A 26,521-nucleotide genomic window follows, 5' to 3' on the forward strand; every position below is an offset into this window, starting at 1 on the left:
TGCAAGCCTGATCACCCGCAACACAACTGCGATGGGACAGGAAAGCAGATGAGCAGAGAAACCCTTCTGCCACATCCCAGGTGCAATCAGCTCACACCACGGGCTTCAGAGGAACATGGGAGAGAGCAGTATTCCACCACTTATTGCCAGACATGACCTAAGGTCTTCCACACCCCTTCTTAGCTGCACAAGCTCTAACATCTAGAGTAACACTCTCCGGATTTTTGACCACATCAGGAATGAACACGCACATCCAAGTCTTGCTTAAGAGACCATCCACCCTACCAAACCGCTGATATTTCAGCCAGAGCAGGCAGACACCAGATTGTGGCCAGGCTTCAAGCATACACTCTTCTGTGCCTACAGAGCAGGACTTTGTGCCTACACCACAGCCTGAAGATGCAAGCAGCTTGTGCTTGTTAGCTCCCATCAGAGGCCCTGAGCAGGATGTTTAATGCAGGAGCATACAGATAGGATCAAAACAATAGTGTATTATTAAACAATTATCACATGACTGAGTCAAAGACACAGGCATTTTCTAATCCAGATTCAATAAACAATACTGGGATACAGTTCCTCTCACCTCTGAGCACAGATACTCATGCACATGAGGAAAACAGGGCCCTTTTCTTCCAGAGGCATCTGCCCTGCAAGTGAAACTTTCCACAGAGAAGCCATTTTGAGTCCGTGGTATTTCCCAATGTGTATTTTTAACCTATCTAGCAGGGATAACATCCTTAGTAATCAATTTGACTCACGATTACAATTTCAAACAGAAGCTCGTACCCAGATGAAGGAAGCGCACTTTACATAGCAATATATACAGAACAATAACATTGCCAGATGGTATAATACTGAACAGAATTAATTTCACACATGATGTTTTCAAGGTGTTAAAATATGTCACAGCTTCTGCTAATAAAACATCTTCCTCTTCCCTCCTCCTTTTAAGAAAACGCTCCGCTCCCACCAGCCTGCATTTTACATTATATCTGTTTTCAATTCTGATAAGGGCAGCTGATTGCTTACAAACCTAATTACAGTCAAATGAAAGTCTTCCAGAACCATCATTAGCAATTAGGACCTGCTGGATTTGCAGTGTATCATTTAGAGAGGTGTAATTCAATAGCTTATTGAAAAATTGCAGGTGAAACTGGTGATTATAAGGGGGGGGGCAATGCCTGTGACACGTCACTGCTAGCAGATTTTCAGTGAAGTGGCAGCTCCTCGGAGCAGCTGATCAATGAGCGCAGGTGTTTGCTTCGGCATGCCACGAAGCACGGCTCATCGCGCCGCTCAGGAGATGTTAGCAGCATCCTGTCATCCCTCGCTCGGTCTTGTGAGCAGCTCTGGATCTCACGTCACATGTGTGTGCTTTTTCAAGGAATCCACAGGGCCTCTTCAGGAGCTTCACTAAACCTGGGGGGAGGCGCAGTGCAGAACAGGCTCACAAAGCAACACAATTTTTGAGTCCTTTCTCCAGGGGCCAACAACCCTTTCTGCGCCCACTGAGCTCACTTCTATTTTATCAGGGCCCAGAAGTTGTTTGGACACCTTTGAGCAGCTGGACGCCTTCACAGATGATGTGCTGGATACAGCGACTGCAGGTTAAGTGCAGCTGGAGATTTGTGTGGCCTCTGAGCAGAAGCAAGCAGCAGCTGAGAATCACAAAATGCTTGTACTTCAAGCACTGTTTGAACTGACAGCAGTTTCCGAGGGGGAAACCGAGCAGCAGTCGAGCTGTGGCCCACACATCCTCTCACACGCAGAGGCCCACACACCGAGCACGGGCGAAGCAAAGCATGACGTCCCTGCAAGGGTGACGGAGTTGCAGGCTGGTAGGGAGCGCTCAGCTTGATCCCAGCATGACAATGGGCTGGGTAATACTGAGCCAGCAGACATGGGCAGAGTCACCTCACACAACAGGCACCTCTCTGGGTACATTTTCCATAAAACCCCTCTGAAAACCCACGCTGCTCAGCCTGGGCCCAAGCACAGCTCTGCCATGCCCACACCTTACCCACCCCCCACCCACGCTCTTCCTCTTCCATCCTACAACACCTTTGCTGCTCTCAACAGCTCTACAAGTTTCCCTTCATCACAGGAGCACCTCCTCCCACATCATTTCATCCACTCACACCGCCTATGCAACTCCAAAGCACGGTTACCAGAATATTGCCCTTTCTATAATTTGATTGTTTCCATAATTTCATAGTTAAATTTTCAAATGAAATGTCTTTAATAAGGTAGATTGGCAAATCCAAATCAACGTTGCCCTTGAATGACACGAAACCAACGCTCTGCAGACAAAGTGTCATTAGAACAGCGCTCCTGCAAAACCCTGTGGCTTGTGACATTTGCTTTGGGTTTCTTCAACCTTTTGGCAACACTTGCACATATCAAACCATGCTGTGTAGGTTGCAACACAAACAGCAAACCTAGTAATTTCAAAGTGGCTGTGCTGGTGCTTGAAATAAAAAACACCAGTCTTCACAAACAAGATGGAAAAAAACATCTCAGTTTCCACTCCTGCACGGCAGTGCTGCTGCTGACCTTATGCTGAGCTGACACCACTCCTTGGGCGTGTGCCCCATGCCCTGCACATCAGTAGCAATGTTTTCTTCAGCTCCAACCAGCCCAAATGCTTGCAGCCCAGCTTGCAAACCCCTCTGCTGTCCTACCTGAGTTCTTTCCTGATCTTCAGCAGTTTTAGTCACTTAAATCCACTGACTGCTGGCGAAGTAACCCCAAATCACAGCAGCTGTGTAAATGGAGACAAGCTTTTGTCACTCATTATGGGTGCGTGCATGTTTTATATGGTATTTCCAAGGTATCTAACCTCGAACTGTACCAATGTATGTGCGTTTTTTCCCTTGCTGCTACACAAAGCTGCAAGTTGGGAGTCAAAAGAAATTAAACAGTTCTACATGGTTGCCTGTAATACTTGTAGTTGCTATTTCACTCCCAAAGCCCACCCACAATTTCATTTTCAATTAGCAGCTCTTAGAAAAGCAGTAATGAAAGCAGTTGCTAAAGAGCACTCAGATGTCATTGAGAGACTGCAAACCCAAACTGTAAATAGCACATTGTAAATCGCTTGTCACCACAGTCAGCTCTCCCTGGAATCGTGCTGCCGGTGACAATCAAACCCATCTGCTCAGCTCCCAACCAGTGTCACCACAAACCGCACCGCTCGCACCCACCTCCCGCTTCGCGCTCATTACCTGTCATGTACAGGCTTGTCTAAGGACATGCAAAAGCCATTCCTGACCGCACGCGTGATTAGATGCGGCTCACGCAACGCCCGTTTCACCCTCAGCACCAGGGGTTCGCTGCACTACTGAAGCGCACAGGCACCAGAGGACAAGTGTGCTGCAACTAAATCCAGAACAATTAGCGACACGATGTTTGCAGGCAGCGGTGACGGGAGGAGAGCGGCCATCCAGATCAGCCATCAAGCCTCAGTCTCAAACTTCAGATGTATGGATTCAGGGCCAGACTGCCAAAGGCATCTTGGATTTGATTCTGAGAAGGCAAAGCTTCAATACTTCCCTCCCTCCCCTTTAATTGATTCACGTAATGGACTACGAGGTTAAAGCTAATGCACAGTTCATAACGCTTGTAGTTGATGACTGTCAGATTCAGAAATGTATGGGTTTTCTTCTGCTGTTCTTCCCATCTTCCCTTATCTCATTAAAATTTACCTCCTAAATCATCATCTCCCCATCACCACTTTTCCTGCCTTTATTCATTTTCTGCCCCTTCCCACCAGTCTGTCTCCTTCCTTGCGCTCACACCATGTCTGGGATCGGGACTCGACTCTCTGCAAGTGGTTTGGGATTCCACCGGTTAGGATAGAGCCCCGCAGCATTGGTCTCCTATGTAAAGCTAGTACGTAAGCCAGCTAACGCACCACGGGCCCTGCACACTGATCACTGATGTACAAGCACAGGCCAAAGACAATCCTCTTCCACAACAAGGTATATGAATCTCCCAGCAGAGGCGATAAAAAAAAAGCAACAGAGGAAATGGCAGAGGCAGCAAAAGTCAGCGTCTTCTCTTCTTTCTAAAACACGTACCCACCAAATAAAGAAAACCGAACCTTCCCTCCCTCTATCAAAACACTCATCTCACCTGCTGCAACCACATTCGGTGTTTCCAAGCACAGCCCATTCTGCTCCAACCTTGAGGAACACTACCACATTAAAAACCATTAAAATTTTGTTAAATTTGAAAAAGGGTGGCACAATGTTCACTTCAATGTTTCCACGTGATTTTTTTAAAAGAAAATACATAATAACACGCCATCTACCAATTAATGTAAAGGAAATTAAATTGAAAATGCTGGAGAAATATTCTGATGAGTCTTATGTTTGCTTAACACCAACTAAAATTTCCTTGAGGCATTCAATAAGTACATTTATAAAAGCTCACAAAACAGAGTTCAAAAGTCTTCTTGCTAGTAAAATATGAGCCTTAATTAACCTATAGTTTCACATTTTCTGGATTTCAATAAACCTGTAGGCATTTCAGCATAGCTGGATAAATACCTGCATGAACACTGCAAGGGTTTTCTCTGAAAACTAATTAGCAGTCCTTCCAATAGCCGACTTCAACTAAATCTGTTTGATGAGGGAGCTTCATACTCTAAATCCTGCATCTGAGAGTTACTGCCAACAGATAAATTTCACAGAAAGGCGTATCAGACAGGACTGTTAACTACTGGTAGAGTGACAAACAAGATCTCCAGGTATAAAACGTTCCCCAACAGGGACAGACCACAGCCCAGGCTGTGTGCCACCACAGGAATGCAAGTGACGGCACTGAGATTACATCCTGCTACCCAAGCATAATACTCACATGTGACAATGCAGGATTTCTCTGGGGACAATGGGAGCAAGATACATTGTTTACATCTAAAATACAGAGCCTTATTATGACAAAGTTCCCATATATAGCCAGAAGCTTACTAAATTTAGATTGGCTTTAGACCTTCCTACTTTGCCAAGCACAAAACAGCAAAGGGTCCAGTTCTTGACTTGTTCTCATCTGACAACCTTGACAAGCAACTTTACTTCCAAGCAAGAACATGGCTGAGAGTCATTCTCAGAACTCATCATTCTCCTCCTCTTTTCAGGGTCTCTGCCAGTTGTCTTTAAAGAAAGGACAGAAAATACTTACCATAAATATATATAAAGGTTGTGGGTGTGTCTTTTCAAATAAGCTTTATAGTCTTTTCCATGACATCTTTTTTTCCCTGAGTCTAAGGTGCCAAAGCCATTTGGATTTGTCAGCACCTAAACTGTTTGTGAGACTAAAATGTTCTTATCTAAGGAGCTGTACCCCTACCAAACGTATTAAGTTTATATTGAACAAGATATTTTATTTCCTCTCAGCCTTATCCCTCAGGAATTAAGCAGAGTACTCAGATTTATCAGCTAAAAGGAAAACCATTTTCCATGACATTTGTCAACTCAATACCTTCCAAGCCAGTGTATATTTATTCTTAAAAACATAACCTCACAAATAACCTCCATCAGCAGCTTGGCTGATTCCTTCATTGCTTAAGTACCAGGCAGAAAGGTTTCACCTGACAGTAGGCTATGCCAGGGGAATCAAATAGTGCAAAAAGTCAGCTTTTCCGAAGGCCAGTTCCTACTGCACAAAGCAGATATTTACCATTTGACATACTGAAAAGGAACAGAGTGAAGAAGGCATAGGTGAACACAGAAAATAGTCAAGAAAACAGAGCAACCTTCAATAACTACCTATAGCCATTGCATCAAATCTCTACAACAGTTTCCCAACATCCCTTAGAAATATAAACTAAAAATAAAATAAAATTAGCAGAAATATCTTTAACAGGAGTGGGAGCATAGAATAGGCATTTTACAATTTGCTTGCACAGCTGAAGTTTGCTATAATCTCTTGTTTTAGTTTATATGCACAATAGGCTTAAAAAAATATGAAAAACCTTTTACCGGCTTCTGTGACTGATTATCAAAGTTGAACTTAAGTCAACGAACTCATCCTTCTCGAAGTTTTTTCCATTTCCTTGCTCTCACACAAAGAGAAGCAGCAAATTCTCACTATTGTCTATAAATTTCTCTGCAAAGCAATGTTTGGCTTTCTCCTACCAAAGATGAAGACTCATTCAAAGAGTATCAACTATCTCCATTAAATGCATAAATTTTGGATGAAGACCCATTGATATCATTCAAATTTAGGCCAAAGATGGCCTCTTTATTGTTACTTTAGACTTCAATTTTGCAGAGAATGAGCCAAATGACCATACGGGAACATGCTATACTTAAAATGCCCAAGCTCTAAATTAGTCTTCTATATATAACTAATACACAAGAGACATCAATATTTACTCATCAAAAAAGCAAAACGTGACAATTATTCTCAGAGGAATTAAATTTGCCACACTTTTTTTTTTTTTTTAAGAGCACAAGAAACACAACGCTGACCAGTCCTGAATAAGAGACCAAAATTTCCAGCATCAAGCTTTGTAATAGTGGATGTTACATGCCCACCTGCCACATATACACCTCAGCTATAGTTGTAAGATATCGCCAGTGTTGGGAAGGTAGGAAGTTCTTGCTTACAGGTAGGTGATTAGTAACCCAAAAGAGCTCACACTGGTACCACTGACATCCTACTAATGAGATCCTTGCACCTGTAATCAGCCTTAGAGCTTTGTCTTAACAGCTGCCTGTCTCACAATTCTTTCACCTTGCCCTTGATGTTCAGAGAGGGTCGTATCCTTCTGCGTGCATAGACTAAAGACAAGAAGGCGTATTTATAGCACAGAGTTGGCACAGCAATGTAGCGCACACGCCACATTTATTTGCCCTGACAGTCTTGCAGCCAGCCTATGTGGAGCCCTTTCCAACCTTTGGGCATTCATTAATCAGCTCAGCTCTAGCATCAACAAGCTGCTTTCTTTCCCGCTTGGTTAATCTCTTCTTGTACCAGGAGTTAGCACAATATGGCACCTGAGAGCCAAACAGTACAACAACTTCAAAGGGGTCAAAACAAACCAGCGATCCCACAAAACAAGAAATCTGCTTCTACATACCATGGGCCAACAGCCAAAGCCCTCCCTCCCTGCAACAGATAACTTCTCTCCCACCTGTCTGAGGCCCTTCGGTAATTTCTTCCTTTTCCCAAGGTGCTGACAAAGATTACGATCATTTTCTCGGTCGGAGTTGTACTGGTGGTGGTGAAGTCTGTTCTTTTTTGGCAGGTACGACAACCCATTGGTAAGTGCTTCCCGTTTCTTCTTGGCTAGAGGATTCTGTCGCTTCTCCACACGTTCCTGAGGCTTCAGAGCTACGTCCTTCTGCAGAGGGAGGGAACAGGGGAAGGAAGAGAAGAAAAACAGTGACTAAGATATGGCTCACATCTGGTCCGCATCTTTATGCAGCAGCTTTAGGCAGCAATTTCCAGGTGACTATCTAAGCACTCTCAAGGCAATGCAACAGCGACAAGAAAAAGAAAAAAAAGTCTTCACTGGTGCCCAGGTAATCAAAAGATAGCCAAACACTAAATAAGATCTGTAAGATTAAGTGAGTGCACAGATGTGTAACTCCTTTAGATTTCATACCGTGAACCTCATAATTCTCAGGCATCTCATGTATTAAGTGAGCTTGCATTTAGAAGACAGCATATGTTTATAATGTTTGAATTAACAATTGCCTTTGATTTAAACAAGCCTTGGCCTTTCACGTTTCTTTTGACTTATTTCTTATATTTGACAGGACATGGCAAGAGCTGACCTAAAGCCCATTAGAGCCAATGAATCTCAATTGACTTCTGTGGACTTTTCCTCAAGCCTGAACTAAGTAGAAGATTTCCAAATCTCAGGGAAAAAAAACCCTCATGTTTGTATTTGAAAGCTTTGTAACTGACCTCTCTTTCAACTCCAGAAAGAATGTCAGTCTATAAAGAGCACTCAAGTCAAAAGCACAAGTTTTGTCACTTAGCCTACAGTTACTGTATTTTCTTACTGATACCCTGCAACACTGAATTCTTTTGTTGTTGTTTTAAATAAATGTTACTTGAAAACAAGTTTTCCAATAACACAAAATCAATGGCAGAGGAAAACAGAAGAATTGGAGGCTGATGGGTCCTTGGGAGAGAAGAATTAGAAGGTACTAGAAAGGTGGAAGTTACAACATAAACCGGGCATTTAATGAATACAATCTGCTGAATCCCATCTACTCCAAGGACTTCAACAATACTACAGTATTCCTACTTAATGACATATTGTTTAAATAGCCTAATACTCTAAGTATTCTCTACTAATGTGCCTGGCAGCTTTGACTAAAACTCTCCATATCCTACCATAAAGTACGGTGGGATCTTATAAGCCTCCGTGCTTCTGTTTATTGTCACTTAATATACCTGAGAGCAGGACAAGCTGGGAGAAAGAAATTGGTCGACTGGTCCCATGTCACACTGAGACTCAGGTTCAGGAGAATATAATTCAAATTATGCCTCATTTCAATGCAAAAAACACGCCTAAGAGCAAAAATCAGTTTGGCTTTAATTAAAGAATGCTCCCCAAATGCACAAGAGCTTCACAAAATTCATAACTAAAACCAGTGAGATGATTAATTAAAATGAAGACAGTCAATGTTCAGATTTGATAGTAGATAAAAAGAATAATTTTACAAGCATTAACGGGAGTAAGGAACAGAAGCTGTAAGACTCTCATTCTAACTTTTCTTTGCCCAAAACACCATGGGAAATATCCTAAGCTTTTCTTCACAGTGTTATTCATAACAGAAAAATCAGGAGCCTTATCCAAGTTCATAAAAAGATCTCTAGTATCCGTAGGTATAAAGCAGGATCAGTACTTCCAGAATGCCACGTCTCTTCTCTGGTTGCTCCAGCTATTAAAAAGGAATCAGTACTAGCACTGGTCTTCATCACGTGCTCTGAGACCTACTTGCAAAAAGCACTGCGTACAAGGCAGGAGATCCTGCCGCAGAAGCCCAAGACAAAACAACAACAGAAGAATGACTTTTTGGAGCACTCCTCCTGTCTCCCTTCCCAGAAAGGTTTTAGATTTAATTACACGCTCTCCATGCATGAAGGCAAGTTCTCACACCCTGCAGTACTGATTCCTCCAGCTCTTCATCAAAAGAGCAGCAACAGCAGCTACGTGGAACCGCTGACCTCCGGCACACCTGGCGTAGAGCACCTCACCCAGATGGTGCTCAGCCCCGTCCTGCTGTGAGGTAACATGAATCATAGAATCACAGAATCATTAAGGTTGGAAAAGACCTCCAAGATCATCTGGTCCAACTATCCCCCCACCACCAGTACCAACCACTAAACCACGTCCCTAAAAAAAGTGAGGGACGCTGCCCTTCCCACACAGCAACTTCCAGGCAGAAAAAAGCACCGGGATTACATCTTGTCCAGTGCCCCACATTGAAACAAGGAGGTATTTTATCAGAGAACAGATACACACCTTAAGATAATTATCACTGCGCTGCTATGATTATTTTCTTCAGATCAGTATCAAAAAATCCAGTGCTTTATGAATAGCACATTATATCAGCACAGGACTTCTGTTCAAACACAGCTCATATTTCAAGACAGAAAGGCTATTAAGAGGATTCACTTTAAATGTGAAAGGTTGAAGGAGTTAAAAAAAAAAAAAACTCTTTCTGGGAAAAAAAAAATATATATATATTCCCTGTAATGATTAAATAGCTTTTGTGGGATTTTTTTTTCCCTGCAGCTAGGGATCTAAATGAAACAGTGGCAGGTTTCCAGAAGCTTATAAAACGTCTAATGGGGATAACACTGCCATCAAGAAATTACTAGCTCCCATTAGCTTTACAAAGGGTGCAGGATGGGTCAAACTTTGCAGAAGACTATAGGCATATCCAGGACAACCTTCTCCATAAGACTCCCATGTTGTAGCCAACCCCACCAATAATTTCATAAAGTTTCAGGATAGTTCACATAAACCTAAAGCAAAGTTTGGCTCACATAAGAATTGGGATGAGCAAATCAGCTTATATACCTACCTGCGACAAAGATGAGCAACACCAACATCACAAAGCCTTCCACAATCTCTACGAAAAATGCACTTTCCAAATCAGAAGGAACAATTTGCAGAAATCTCTAGAAGTAAGATGCCTGCTCCGCTCACAGCCAAAGGGAAGAAAGGGAGCTCCGTAAATACAAAGCTCGCCATTCTGATCCTGAAAACTGGCTGTAAGTACTTTGGTGGATGGCTTTACTATGAAATTTAGACAGAGACTGGTGTTTAGACAACCAAGTTCCTCCAGAACTGCCAGCTGCTTTTCACCAGCTGACATTGCTGCAGAGAAAATTACAGGGTCAAAACCTCGCATTATTGAATTGTAAGGTAGAGCCTCTCATTGCCTGCAACAGATACACGATTTAGTGCCTAAAAAAAAAAGTACTATATATATATATATATATTTTTTTTTTCCCCCCCAATTCTTCAGCTGGAGACTGGACCGCAACAGAATAAAAGCTTAGAGACAGGTGGATAGCACACAGTGGAAAAAACCTGAATAGCACTTGGGCTGATCCCCATGCCTGAGGGCACAAACCGCCCGTGGCTGTTCCAGCATGCACAGAGGCCGTGGAGGACAAGGATGGGGAGGCCACGGAGGACGGGCACAGCTGGAGAATGAGGACAAGGAGGCCACGGAGGGCAAGCACAGTTGGTTCTGCCCTCTCAGAGGCAGGTTCAGCAGAGGCGGTGCTTGGCTGGGAGGGCGGCCCTGCATAAATCACTTCCCCACTTTCTGCCCTTTCTCCCTCATCCAATTTTTATCTTTCTGTTGTTTAGACAGGACAATAGCTGTACCATGCCGTGTGCTAGTACATTAGCCAGCACAATCTTAATTACGGACTTCAGGCATCATCATGATTAGAGTAATAAGCTGTAATTACTCTAAGGTGACAGGACTGCACAGACCTTATCTACATAGATAAGGAGATGTAGTAATATTTCATGTCGAGACGTATTTCTCAGCAGCTACCCACGGAGCTGATTCAAGCTAAGCAGCGTGCCCTGTGAACGGCACATTCCAACTTTAATGTAGGTTTTCCTCCTCTTCTACCAGCACACAAACCCACACATTATTAAATAAATCATACAAACATATTAGGCATGGTTTAAAACCATCTTACTCAGAGATATCTTTCATCAACAAAGTGCCTTAAGTGTATCAAGAAGGTGACTTAAATGTATAAATATGTAATTACATACAATTCCATAAAAAAGTGCATTAATATTTATGAGTGTACCGTATAATCTAAAAAAAATCCATTTGTTTTCTTTCTATTGGGCACATTAATCAGCCCGATGCCGCTGTACATGCCGCAGCGGAGAGCCGCCCGTGCTGAACGGGCTCCTGCCGCGACGTCGGCGAGCAGGAGCACTGCCGAAGCCTGGTGGGGTGGCACCGCAATCATCTTAGCCCCAATTAATATTAACAATTCCAATCCAAGCCCTGCATTTGGTGCAGGGAGGAGAAGCAGCCTCCTTGGGTACATCAGATAATTTCCAGAGGTAGGAGGCTTGAAGGACACGTTGCATTCTCATCAACTGTTAAGCTTTCAGGCAGCTATGCCTTATTTATTTCAGGAGAGTCCATCTTCCTCCTGTGTACATGACAGCTTATTAATTACACACCAGATCCTCAGTGGCAGCTGAGCAGTGCTTCACTCCACTTCATGGGGACACCCTTCACTCCCACAAATCTCACCAAGAGCCAGCCCAGTGTGAGCTGCCCTCTCCTCCTGACCCCTTTCCTCTGACGAATACTTAAAAATAAATAAATAAAAATACATGTGGACATCAGAAGTCCCGTTCCACCCCTCGTTGGAGCATTTTTCCATAGGAATGCTTGATCAAGTGTAACGTTGTGAATGCACTGTGTAGCAAACACCCCGCAGGCACTTATCTGGGTGAAAATTTCAGGCACTGCTCGGGGATTTCAAGACTCAGCCATCCTAAGTCATCGCTACGGACTGCCTGTCTGATCCCAGTGGTGCAAGAACTTACTTTCCAAATTCACACTGAACATGAAACCAGGTATTAATTTATTTTTTTTTCCTAGAAGTCGATTGCTGTGCAGGGCTAGTATACTAAGTAATAACTGCATCAGGCTACAATCATCTTCCAATTATTTGTTCCCCAGGTTCTTGCTAGTCCACAACAGCTTTGTGCCTGAGCCTAACAGTTTATGCTTGACTCCAGTAATAAAGTTAGGTACAATGAAAGAAGAGACCTCTTTTAAACAGCCAAATTATTATACGGTCATGAAATGTCAACGTTCACTTAAATACAAGCAGTTAGGAAAGACACTTTGAGCCTATCAGTCTGCCCCTGTGCACTATTCAGACCCTACAAGCCTGACATCAAGCACCCTCAGCAACTCAGAAGGCGCCTCGTCCAACAGCAGAAGGAACCAGTGCTCAGAACCAAAGCAGCACCTCCATATTCACTGAGACAACTTGGTACAAAAGTTTAGCTTGCAAGCAGTGAAGAGGGCTAGGCCTGCAGCTGAGCAAAGTCCCGCGGCTCGGCTCACAGCGGTACCGCCGGCTGCTGACAGCAGCACGCAAGCAGCTGCACAACCTGAGCCACCAAACCCCTCGGAAATGGGAAACGAAGCCAGGCGGAGGGCTACCAAACCTGCCCGCAGATCTTGGCAGTCCTCATCAACTCATACGGTGCTTTCTATTACATTTGGGGAGGATTTTTAAAGCTGATAGATGGAAATGTCTTAAAGACTTCAATGCTCCCCTCTCTCTCTAACTTTGTATTTCATTACTTTACTTCTGGCAGCAACAAGACGTAGAGGTCTGAAAACAAGGCAATAACTGGTCCCTGCAATCTTTCAAAATCAGAAAATAAAACAAAGGTGTTTAGAACAGTCATTCATTTCCCTCCAGATAAGACAGCTAAACACACTGTGCCTTCTTCCGAATGCACAAATAGTTCCTCAAAAGCATTCATTTCGGGGGAAATAAATTACAAAAACTCTTAAAACACCACCAGGGAGAAAGGAAGGCAGGTATCAAGTATTGTGCAAAAGAGAAATGGACTCTCAAAGAGTGGAAATTATGGTATTTTAGGACATGTGGAATCAGTGAAGAGAGCCACGACGTCAACCACTCTGGGCAGAGCAGCCCGTTCACTAAGCCCAGCAATTTCTTCAAGTTGCTAGACCTCTGCAGAAAGGTTTCATCTTGTTTTGTTTGTTTGCTTTGTTTTCATGAAATTACAATCCATTGCCTCCTGCATCTCTCAAATCTGAAAACAAAGTGGTTCAGTGTTGTGCAAAAAAAAAAAAAAGGTTGTGCAACAGACGGAAGATGAAATGCTGCACCAGGCTACAGGACCGTACGTGGTGATTACAGATGAAGGCAAAACAATAGAAAAGCAAGTTGCTGTCTGCTTGAGATATGTTTTATAAAAGAGCTTCTGTAGCAAAGAGATTGCTTTGATTCGCCATCCCAAAATCATTTGTTAACAATATCATTGATAAACAGAAGGTTCCTTTTCAGGTGCTGCTGATTTAAATTACACACAAAAAGGCTACATTAAAGCAATGTTATTGAGGTTACCAAGTCAAGGACTTGGAAGTTATGAAAGACCAGGATTAAGGCTGCAACCACCACCTTAATTCAGCCCTCTCGTATGTATGCGGTACGATACAATCTTTAATTACATGACCGAGTGCTATTATTTCCCCGTGCAGAATGGAAGGTGTTCAGTTAATGAGCAGCCACTCAGGATTTTGTTTTCGCCTTTTTGTCCAACATGTGGATCTAAAACTTGTTTACACACACTCCATTCAAACCCTCCTCCGAATGCACGGTTATTAATTTCCTCAAGGCCTTTCTATACAGCCCCTCATTGCAGTGTCAGATGCTCAGCAAATATTACTGATTTATTTTATAGCCCTTTAGCCAGATGAAGGTATTGCACTATTACCATTTTATAGGTGGAGCCCACAGCCCCTACATGTCCAGGTCAAAAATGTCTGCTAATTTTAAGCACCCATTAGGAAGCACCTCAGATTTGATTTTTCGAGGAACTTAGCTCTACAGAGCACTTTATCTAATGAAACACAGCTTTCATTGATTTCAGCAGCTACTGGGAGTGCTGAGCACTCCTGCAAATCAGGCTTTAGGAAGGACACAGATAAAGACTGTTTCTAACATACATTGTTTGATGGACACCCTCAGTGGCACATACTAGATATGAAACTGGATGCAGAGGTAAAACTGGCTTCTAATTACTTTCAAGTCACTTAAGCAAGAGGAAATCCTCCGGCAATCCTCACTGTGCACCCTCCAGCTCTGGCAGCAGGTGGGAAAGGGCACGACCCAACTGCACCATCTGGGTGCATTTCCAGTGCAAACCTCACTGAGTAAACAACTTCAGGATCTTCAAGAAATAAAGTAGGTCATTGTATCAGTAACAGCTGCATCGTAATTCATAAAAACACAAGCAACAAACAAAACAAAAAAAAAGACAAAAGCTTTGAGGAACTTTCAACAGCTCTGCCTGCTATATAAGCAAAGTGAAACATGGGATCATCCAAAATGTGTTCAGCCCTAGCTATACATTTTCATCTGTGTTCTACCTGGCTTTATTTAAAGACGATATGCCTATCAACTCCTTTCTGCTTGGATTTTGAACTACTTTGTGTTGTAGTGGAATAGCAGTCGCTTTTTAGTGCGAACAAACTGTGTCTTACTTCTACTAAGACACTAGAGCTAACCTGGTAATCTAAAAGAAGTCTATTACTCGACAAAACAAACGTCCCTGGTCTTAAGTTCAACCAACTGATCATGCCTTTCTTAAGGGTACAGTGAGTTAGGATCCACCTACTAGGTTCCTCAGCTATTTATAACACTTCATACTTCAAATCAGATCTAGGTTGTTCTTTTAAAATTAATTACACAAATGCATAATATTGTTTCTGTGTCTTACTTGAATAATTTCCCCACATTTAACTAAACCAATCACAGACGTGTGTCTAAGTCTCATTGCATTCCATGGGATCTTAGTAAAATATTTCAGTTTCTTCTTATCTGTTTTGAGACTGCTGAATATGAGCATACACTCAAATTTTTACCCTGACATGATAAAAAGCATGTTTAAAAAGAAAATACTGCAAGGATTTGAGTACAAAAGATTAAAACATACTCCTGCACACCAACTTTTACAACAGCAGAATGTAATTACTCAAGATTTCAACAACAGCACTCACTGCTACAAAACAGCAGCTTCGCTGAAAAGCAAAATGGACAGTTATACACATTTCTCATGTTATTCACAAAGCCTACAGATACTACACAAAATAAATGTTTAGCTAAAATCGAAGGCTACGATGCCAGCCGTTCAGCCAAAGAGGCCCTATTAAACGAAAGCTGGCAAAAGCTGATGTCGTACCTGAAGATAAATGAATATCACAGCAATTGATAGCCATTCGTTTAATCCTTTTCAATCATCCACTGACATCGTATTCACAGCCTTATTCGCTCCCCCTGCTTCCCCTTCTCATTTTTATCACCCAAAATACTACAGCATACCAGGTTCCAGCAGCAGAGAACAGTCATCCAAACAACAAGTCCGTGCAAGCAGAGTTTGGAAAAACCCATTCCTGGAGTCAGCATTGAGAAAGTGCTGAGAAATGCCAGCTTAGATTACAGAGCCAGGAAACTGTTTTTCTTGAAGCAGCCTGGTTTTGTAGAAGGCAAAGTACACACAGCTGATTTTGTTCAGAGTGATTAAGCCAGAAACCTGTGTACTCCTGCCAAAAGAAAGAGATCCTGAAGCTCTCACTCCACCCAACTTCTGCCTGCCTAGAAGCCCATAAGTTTTTTTCCAGAGATTTTTTTGTGTCTGACACAAATTGCTAGCAAAGTCCAAGGATGCCTTTCCTGCAAATTTGACTAAGTCATCTGTCTCCATTATACCTGTGCCTGCCTCTTTTGTGTATATGCCACCTGAAATATCAGCAGGGGCCTCTACAGCAGGGGAGCTGCATCCACCACTGGCACCTGGAATCGCCTCTGCCGTGTTCTGACTCCTCCACAACCTCCCAAACTTTTCAAATCATCTTCAGTAAGTGTCCACCTTCTGCACACCCACAACTGTGTCACTCCACAACGCATCCAGGGGAGGCGCTGCAGAGATGGTGCTGCAAGCAGGAGCTGTGGCAGGAGTCAGGTCACGGTTCGGAGTGCTTCGAACCCAACGGGAGCGTTACCGGTACCGCAGCCTCATCCCCAAACGTGCTTTACATAACTTACATCTCCAAGACCGCTCATGAAGTATCCCCTTGCAGCAAAGGGAAATCTATTCCCTCTGGCCCTGGGCTTTTTCCACAGTGCCCGGCTTTAAATAAATGTGCTTGATACACCCAGCGAGCAGCACAGCCACATTCTCAAAGTGTTTATTTGCTTTGTTTGAGGAATAAAAAGAAAGAGAAGAGGGGTGTGGAGAGAAAACCTGTCCCTGGAGATGCTCACTTTAAAACTTCATGCCAACGAGGGCTTCGCTGCTCCCACCCTGCTCAACTACATCAGAGATTAGGCACAGAGAAGCATTTACCCAGCTCCCCAAACCAGGGTGAATTTGTTCCCTTTGCTACAGCATACAAGTTGCACTTTTACAGCACTGATTCCATACCTGCATACGCACCCTTATTCTACATAGCTGAGCTACGCACAGCAATAAAACCTTGATTTGATGCAAAAACGCATCCATCCACAGGCACAGGCTGGGACCATAAGAGTTCTGTGCAGATGCCTGTGCCTGAGTACAAGAGTGAGCTTCAGGTTGTGGCAGGGACAAACATTTTTCTCCTTGGAGAATGTAGTTTTCATGACAGAAATAATCCAACTGAGCAGTTATCACGTACCATGCTGAGTAATGTGATCTGGTAATGTAAATAATTTCAGTTTTTCTAAATACCTGAGCAACTCTTCAGTTCTACGGTGAAATTCTTTTCCCTTTACAAGTCTATTTGCACTTTTTGTTCTGATCTGAAGTACTTGAGTACTGTGTTCAGTTTTGGGCCCCTCGCTACAAGAAGGACATGGAGGTGCTCAAGCGAGTCCAGAGAAGGGCAACGAAGCTGGTGAGGGGTCTGGAGAACAAGTCTTACGAGGAGCGGCTGAGGGAGCTGGGGTTGTTTAGCCTGGAGAAGAGGAGGCTCAGGGGCGACCTCATCGCTCTCTATAGGCACCTCAAAGGAGGCTGTAGAGAGGTGGGGGTTGGTCTGTTCTCCCACGTGCCTGGTGACAGGACGAGGGGGAATGGGCTCAAGTTGCGCCAGGGGAGGTTTAGGTTGGATATTAGGAAGAACTTCTTTACTGAAAGGGCTGTTAGGCATTGGGATGGGCTGCCCAGGGAGGTGGTTGAGTCACCATCCCTGGAGGGCTTTAAGAGACATTTAGATGTAGAGCTTAGTGATATGGTTTAGTGGAGGACTTGTTAGTGTTAGGTCAGAGGTTGGACTCGGTGATCTTGGAGGTCTCTTCCAACCTAGACGATTCTGTGATTCTGTGAAAAGGGAAGAATTTTCATGACTTTCAGCCAAGTTCTGCATATGCTGACCCAAACGCAAGTCCCATCTTAGAACCAAACTACATCAAGCTCTTAACCACTCCTTCAGCAAAGAATATGACCCTTTTCCACCTTGTTTATTCCACGCCCCAAAGCATCGGGCCTTTATTTTTGCCCAGCATCCTGCCAACGTCACTGGGGGGGCTGCTCTGAGCTCACATTTCCCAGCAGTGGTCTTTGGCATGGAGCTGACGACGGGCTCCCCGCTCACCAGGTACACATGCTCCTTGCCACACAATTCAAACGGCCCTTCCAATGACAGGCATAGACCAGGGCCAAGGAGTTAGTGAGCCAATAAATCTAATGTGTAAAGGGTATCCCCGTATTGGTAGGGTTAGAATAAATGGACGTGGGCTAAGACTACTCTCACCGTATTCCTGCACTAGGGCTAAGCGGATGTCTACAGCCTCCACGCTCTCTTCATTAGCACAGCACTCAGCATTCATAAAAAATGGATTATGGTTTTAAATCAGACCAGATGAACCTCTGGATTACTTGTCTTGAGGAAACATAACAAAGCACCAAGGAAGTCCTGTGTATTCTAAAGATCTCGGTATGTTTACCAAAATGATTAGTGAAATGCCACAACCACAGAGAGGCATCGTGTCAGGACGCCGCAGAAGAGGTCAGCTTGGCTGCCACATGTTCCTCAAGTCTAGAGCAGAAATCTGATCTCCAAGAGTCCATGCAAAGAAACCACCTTGAGACAACATAGGTAAAACCAGCCTGGAAACAGACTGCCGTATATACGGAAAGAATTGAGATGGAAACTTGTTATTTATTTCTGTATCACAAATGAGGCTGTACAGGTACACAGGGAAACCAGAGACACCCCCCTCTGCACATGAAAGCAAGCAGGAGAAATCTCTTCCTGCCCAGCTCTTTTGACAGACAATAGAGAAACGAGCAAAGAAAGGGACAGAATTAGAAGAGCTTCTGATATAATACACTGGATGATTAAAGCTCCAACCTGCAGATTTTGATTTTTTTTAACCAAAAATCTCCAAGTGATAATGGGTTATAATTATTGAGCTTTTACAATAAGAATATTTTGAAACAAATCTTTTCTGTCTTGTGGGTCAAGAAGCTGAACTACTTGAACAACTGGCTTTTCTCTTTTCCAAGCTCCTGCTGTCTGATATTCCTCTTGATTTTCTTTCTCCCTCCCTTGGAACCACTTAACTCTATTGCTGTTCTTGGCATACAGCATACAACCTCACACAAAAGACTGATGAAGACATTTTAAAATGAAAGGACAGTGATTAGAAAATAAGGAGAGAGAATGAGAGAGAGAAAAAGAAAATGTGCTGAGATATGACCACAGGAGCGCATCACTTAAGTTAAGGTGATCTTTGTACCATGCTTCATTAGGAAAAGGATCAGGAACGATGTGCAATTAGAGGAAAAAACAACAGCTCGACTTCCCATCTGCAAAAGAAATCTTCTGCTAGCATTCAGGTTGAAAAAATAGAAAAGAACAGAAGTTTAAGATATAGAGCAGTAAGTAACCTTTCCATTTGCTGGCTTATTCTTCCCTTAGGAAGCAGATAGAGTGAAGATAAATTTGATGATCAAAAAACCGGAGGGATTACATTCTTGTATAGTGCTGATCATTGGCAAATCCCACTCTCTGCAGCTCAGAAGTAAAGCTTAACAGACCAGATTTAGCACTGCCTTGTCCTTCTCACCACTCACAAAGCAGATGCAAGTTGCTCCTATCTCGAGTCCTTCTTCACAAACACAGGTGAAGTAAATACCAGAATTATTTTGTTGTTACTTCACAAAGGTGTAAACCACCGTATCAAGTACACAGAATCAGAGCACTGGAGAACTGCCGCACACATTTTCTGTCTTCTCCTCCACTTCTGCTAATGCATCAAATCCTTGCAGCAAAGCATTCATTTCAGCTTTATGGCAATGGATGCTCCAAAAATGGCATCACCCAAAAAGAAAGCATCAGGTGTATTCATCCACTCCTAGGAGTGCAAACACAGTTCTTCCTTTTTATCTTGTATGCAGAATGTATTAAATGGATACAGAAGATAGTGTGAATATATAAAAAGGAAAAAGCAAGGATGATGATGTTCTTCGGTTTTATTACAGGGCACGGATCCTGTAAAGCTAACTCAGATACCAGAGAAAAAGAAAATTTCATTTACAGTTGTGCTGTGGCTGAAAATACGACATCTTCTGCAAATATTCAACTTTCAGCTTCTTTGTGGGTAGATCTTTTAAACCTGAAGTGTCATTTAATGTTCAGGGCTATTCAGTGACTGGAAAAGCAATTTCTGTCATATTTCTTGTTTATACAGCCCAGAAGCTACAAATTTAACTTGGTAGGGATGCAGTCAGGGGATCCACAGCTCCAAAACAGAGCATCTCAAGTCAAGAGCCTTCCTAATGCCTCCAGCAAACTTGCAAGGAGTTACGAAAACTGTGAATAATACTGCTTGAGCAATACTTAGATTCAAACCTCACTTTATCGTATACCAGGCTGTCTTGACTGAACTTGTAACCATTTCTTCTGCAGAAAGCATCCGAACTGCTGTTTCTCTGTAAAAACTTGCCTGAAGCAGAAAGCAGATAAAGCTCTGCAATGCATCTCTGGAGAGCTACAGAATATGTTGAAGAGAATTAGAACCTTAAGCAGAAATCAGTCTGCACTTGGAAGGAAACCTTTCCTCTTGAAGATTTGTTTTCTAAGCTGCTTGTTGGTGCCGGTATCCAAATCTCTCCTGTCTGATCTTATCACTGCTTGTACCCTATCAGGCACAGGATTAGAGCTGGCCAGACCCACACAGTATGTTATTAATGGGGGTACCGGGGGACGTGTTGAAATTCCTGATCTTCCACTGACTCTCCGTGACCTGAAGCCAGTAAGCACAGCCCCAATCCACAAAGCAGGTATTCAGGGGCCTAAAACTATTTGATTCCCATTGATTGATTTTCCAAAGGAAATAAATGGCTCTGTGAATTTGGGCCTTTGCCTCTCTGTGCACCAGTGCTCACCTGTAAAAAGGAAGTAAAACCACATCCTATTTCATCTGTGCCTCGTAATGCTAAATACTTAATGAGGTAAATGCATCGGGCACCATGCACATGCATGAAAAAAAAAAACAACCATGAGACACTGCAAAGGTGATGCAGGATCACAGAGCACATCTCCCTCTGGTCGGACCTGGATCAAAGCAGCCATTTTCTAGGTGAGGAACAGAAGCATCCAACTGCTGCGTGCCATAAAACATCTCGGGGTTGCTCTGTTCATCAATTTACTTTGGAAATGGCAGTGAAGTCGATCTCTCATTTCCAAGCCTCTGCTGCCCTTCAACTTGCTCAGGCCGAACTTCCTCAGGTACGGCCCATGGGACACCGCAGCCTCCCCTGCCTCAGCCTCCTGCCAGCCTTGTGCCGAGGAGGTCCTTGTCCTTCGGGCACCTCCCTCCTCTACCCAGCCCGTGCGTGCTTAAGAGCAGGCAGGGAAGCCATGTCTTTCATCTCTGGAAGGGCAGCACTGCTGTGACAAAACACCAAACTCGCAGGAGAGGCGGTATCATGCCATGCTGTACTTCCCCAAAGCTCAACCCCGCTGTGTCTGGAGAGACATTTGCCTGTCCAGCACCAAGGGGATGTGCAGATGCTCACAAGGCCACCGCACACATAACACAAGGCATTCAGGTCGTGCTTCGGTGCAGCTCAGCCACTAGGAAGTCCCAGTGCAAGCAGTGCATACGTCCTCGCATGGATCCAGGCATTGGGAGTGTGGCAGACAACTCCTGTGAGGAACACTGGGAACAGGCCTTAAAAGGAAGAATTTAAGAAAAAGGCCATTTTTTCACTTCTGTAACCTGTGCGCCGTTCCCTATTCTATTTTATATCTTGCATACCTAAGGCACTCCTTGTAAAAGAAGTCGAGGACAGAAAATAAATCCAAACCAATGTGCCAACAACACACTTAAACCCTGTAGTTTTATTATGAGGCAAAAATGACCTCAAGAACCTGGACTAAACAAATGCCTGGAGTGAAAAAGATGGAATACATTAAAGGACATAATTATGGCTGGGAAAAGAGGGAAGGAAGGAGGTCACTCAATAGGATGAAAGACGGATTTGAGAAATAGGAAATGAAAGGAGGTGTCAGCTTGAATCAGTCAGGCTGAAAACCACCACTGATTTTGACTGACGTACCGAGACTTTCCGACTGCAAACTCTCTAATAAGCTGCAAATTCACTTCTATGTTTTTACTTTGATCTTAATGCAAATGTTTTATAATAGACAGATTTAATGATGTTCAGGTGCTTATTGGTTCTATTGGACTTGATACAGGAATCAATCTCCCCCTTTAGAAAGCTCGGGTTAATGGCAAAGTTTATTAAACTGCATGCAGTCATTCAGAAAAGATCAATAGAGACATGATTACAGAGCAACCAGAGGATTAAGCATGAGATTTATCACAAAATTAAACTGAATTAAATGTTCTCTGATAGCACTTGAAATGCTGTCGATACTCTTAACTCATAATCTATGCTTTCTATGTTTACTTAACAGACATCAGGGATGTCTGACTCAAGAAAATGACTATAATGTAAAAACATAAGCTGCAAAGATTTGCTGAGAGCATTAAACCTCACCTACATGACCATTATTTCTTCCTGTTGGAAGAGCAAACGCATTTTGCTTCTTTGCCCATTTCCTATTTAAGGATGAGAAGGATACAGCCACTGATGTACCATCCCTCTGCGACATCCTTCTCAGGACTGTTACAGGAGGCACAGGACCACACAGCATTTCAGCCAAATATTTTACGGTTTTCACCCACTGCAGTCTTTACCTCATCCAAAATTATTTTTCCCTTCATTTGGAATTATTTTCCCCTCACTTCTTGCATTCCTGATGACCTTGGTAAAACTTATTCCACACCCTGACAAATCCACACCACAATGGATGAATTTGCCAGCCTTCCTGGTTCTCCGTTCCCCCTACCTCCCTGGGTTCAGAACTCACAGCCCTCCTCAATGAGGCTGGCATAGCCCTGCACAAACTTCTCTGGTGCTCTCCTCCGAAAAAATGCAGCTGCAAGGATCAAAGCCAGGAGGCACCAGCACCACCATACCACTGGCCTTAGGAACAGAAAAAGTCCAGAAGAAAATTCAGGTCAATTGTACAGAGAAATACAGAACCTGCATTCAGACACTATTCTTCTGGGACATGATCCATCTCTGCAACAGAGGGGGAATTTCCCAAACCCTGCTGCGTCCTGAGATAACAGACTCACACGCAGAGATTATTGCCATCTGCACCATAATCATGTGGTTGGCCTGGTTTTGAGGACCAAAACCTCAACTCACAGCAGGGAAAAAGGGGGAGGGAGGGGAGTAGAGGGAGAGAGGGAGCACACAAAGGAACCAATGCAAACTAACGACCAGTCCCCACCTCATCCTCAGTAACTTTTAAACGCCTTCTCCTTCGTGTTTGTGGCTTTCTGAAATGGTCACGACATACAAACTCAGCCGAAGAGCTCCTATGAGAACTAACACTCACATTTAACAAGCAGGCCCAGGGCTGTCAGCTCCCAGGATGCTTTTTCCCTTCCTGTTTTACAGAGAAAGGCAGCATCCCACCATCCTCTCCACCAAAAGCTTAATAAACCTTGGTAGGCCATGTTAAAGGAAATGTGGCCATCCGACACCAAATAAACCACCCAAACCAAAAAACACTGAAAAATCCCTCATTGACTATCATGAATTGAATTTTTACTGACTTAGAGAGGCTAAGCTGCTTTCTAAACAGGCTCAGCTATCCCTAGTGTACTTTGCAAAATTCAATCCAGTAATCCAATCCCAGATGCATTATGTGAAATCTTATTTCTCCAAGCTCTAGAAAAGAACAAGCAAAAGGAAGTCTTTAGGAACACTAATTTGCCAATAAATACTGACTGAGCCAATTTTGGTTTAGCTATTTTTTGGGGAGGGAAAAAATAAATAAATAAATAAAAAATAAAACAACAAAGCCTGCTGCCAAAGGACTGCATCCCCTCATTAGAACTTCACTTGTGGATAGAAAAGATACCATGGAACACGTACCCTGAAATTAGCCCAGCATGTGCTGCCCCAATAAACAAATCCTCAGAAACTAGATTAGAGTCGTTCCCAATAGGCTTCCGCTGCAGAAATCACTACCAGCTCTGTCCAGAAAAAAAGAAAATCTCTGTAATATCTAATAAATGGACCAAAACAGCTAAATGAATAGCAGGGCAATAGCACAGCGTGTTCTAGCAGCAACCAATGAAGCTATAGTCAATACGCACAGTGGCTGTTAAATTTTACATCGATACCATCACACAATTAAGTCACTGAACGCCTGAGCAGAGTAGTAAAGCGCTCGGTGTTATGTGAGCTCTGGGACTGCGTGTGCGAGCAAGGGAAGCAGAGATCCACGCGGCCGCTCGCGTGGAGGGGAGCTGTGTGTGTCCATGGACAGCGTTAGCCACGCATGAGTGCTGACCATTGCCCGGCTCCACGACCGACACTAACCCAAAACAGCAGCCGTGCTGCCAGGAGGGCGAGGAGCAGGCTCGCAGCCGTATGTAACAGCTGAGAGCATCCTTCTGCCCCGACACCCTCCTGCAGGACCCCACTCACCTCTAGCCGAGTGGCTGCTGCTGCCCGGCTGCAGCCCCTGAGCCAGGCAAAGAGAATTTGCTGCCCTCAAAACCAAGGATTCCTATTTCTATGTTCTTCTCATGTCCCATCCCATAGCCAAGAAATGCTGGACCTGCTTTTTCCCACCTCCTCTGGTCATTAGAGACGCAGACACGGGGCAGTAGGCAGGGGACTGCTTGGGACAAAGAGCTTGAGGGGTTTCTGTGGCGCCAAAAAATCTCTTCCCTCAAAAAGCTGTTGCTGTGGGCGCTGTGTTTTATTAATTTAATGGTCAGGATAATAAATTTGTCAGGAATGACAAAGAAATTCCCTAGAAACCGAAGCATTCAAGTGTCATTGAAACTACTTCCATTTAGCACATAGATGAATGCCTTCCACTGACGACTGCAGTGATGGAGCATCCATCACTGTCGCAGGGAACAGATCCTTGTACTTCAGTCACACAGGTAGCTTTCATGGCTCTTTTTATACAGATGTAAAGATGACCTTGATGTGAAAGCAGACCAGCAACTGAAAACCCAGCTGATGAACTGACAAATAAACAGCAAGTCATTTCTACAGCCTTCTACTCCTGTTGAGCTGCCCATGCTTGAGTTTTATAATCAAATTCATTGAGATCTTACAACCAAAAGACAGAACAGATTTGTTTTTCTGACTTACTGAAGCTAAGCTACATATGTAAGATGATATATGTATTTATCACAGGGCAAGAGCTTTCTTTATATTTTTTTTAATATCTTTGCTTTTGGGGGTACATTTAAGTTTTAAAATGACTACGACAGCATGCTAGAACAGGAATACATCAGGAAGCACACCAGACTCTGATTTCTAGTTTTCACAGCTAAAAATTCTCAAACATACCCAGAAGGACATGATGGGAGTAGAAAGGACCACTGAAAATGTGGCTGAATGACAGAGATTGGAGAGCTTGCTGTTTGAGGGTAGAAGGTATCAAAAATAAAATTTGGTCCGTTGCGGAGGAAAAAAATGGCCAAGAAGGGTCTTTCAAAAAGAGAAATTGAAGCAAGAAGGAATCAGTAGAAGACTGCTTGTACAGAATAAGGCTGCACCTCAAGCAAACTTTTCCTGCAATGCAATACAAAGGAAAAAAAAGGAGATGGCAAGTGGGGCAGACACTCTGCCTACATCCAGGACACGCAAATGCAGTTATTCTAATTTACACCACCTGAGTTCTAAATAAAGGAACTATTTCTGCACAGAAGAAAATGAAGTGTGGGATGCTAAACTGGAAAGCCCACAGAATATTAGCTGCTGAGGCTAACGATTACAGGGACTACTCACTACAAAGTGGCAGGGCACAGATGGATCACCTAAGGGATGACAAGCAATAACTTCCTCCCAACTAACTGACTGCACTAAGTCCATATGCAGCTCACAGCTTATTAGAAAGAGCTTAGAGCTGTGTGAAACAAGATTATCAGAAATTCTTCCACTGTGGATCTTCACTGTTTAGACCAATATATTTGAAACTCTGGTCTGCCTAATAACATCATAAAATCAGGAAGTTTCCGAGCAAGGCATAATGGTGGCAGAGGAGGACGGGGGGAGGCCCTTCCCAGCACATTCCCAGCTGAGCACAAGCACACACAGTACCATTTGGGAGGCAACTTTATGTGCTCTTAGTAGTAGATTAATGAATGTAATTAGCTAACATTGTGGCTCTGAATGCCGCAAAACTGTAATTTATAGCATGCTGTAAAGTTCTAATGTGTTTTTATGTCCATAAGCTGCTTAACCATAATCTAATGCATTTGTACACGAACACCCTCCTAAGTGGCTCTCAGCTAAGCAGCGAGCTCTAGTCCTCCTTGCCTGTGTGCTTCTGCTTTATGTCTTGATAAACCAACCTTTCATGTTGGGCATCTGAGGAGAAGCAGCTGCTAATGATATGAATAATTTCAAGTCCATTGGTAAGAACTTCTTTCTTTACTGGATGAAACGGCTCCTGGCTGCACTACTATTAAAAAAAAAAAAAAAGCACCAGTCTCTTTCAGGGTGGAAACTGAGCAGTGCTGATGTTGCTGGTGAAGGAAAAGGAATGAAACATTGGACCCTTGGAAAGCCAGAACTCACCCTCACTCCTTGCTGCCAGCTCGTGGGCTCCCAGGCCCCGTTCATCACCTGGGCAAGCTCTGTATGTGCTGCGTACCTCTCCTTCATGGCCAGGACACCAGTGATAACATA

At 43.5% G+C, this 26,521-nt stretch overlaps 1 protein-coding gene across 4 annotated transcripts in view; it reads right to left on the reverse strand.

The window, feature by feature from the left end:
* The window catches only part of AUTS2 (activator of transcription and developmental regulator AUTS2), a 762,050-nt gene that overhangs the window by 557,753 nt on the left and 177,776 nt on the right, over positions 1 to 26,521 (reverse strand). For all 4 annotated transcript variants that reach the window (XM_035559290.2, XM_035559288.2, XM_035559289.2 and 1 more), the window contains exon 2: positions 7,139 to 7,348. In XM_035559290.2, the coding sequence (XP_035415183.1) occupies positions 7,139 to 7,348 (210 nt within the window). The remainder of the gene's footprint in view (positions 1 to 7,138; positions 7,349 to 26,521) is intronic.

Source organism: Cygnus atratus, chromosome 20 (assembly GCF_013377495.2).
Source record: "Cygnus atratus isolate AKBS03 ecotype Queensland, Australia chromosome 20, CAtr_DNAZoo_HiC_assembly, whole genome shotgun sequence".
In the NCBI taxonomy this organism is placed as follows: domain Eukaryota; kingdom Metazoa; phylum Chordata; class Aves; order Anseriformes; family Anatidae; genus Cygnus; species Cygnus atratus.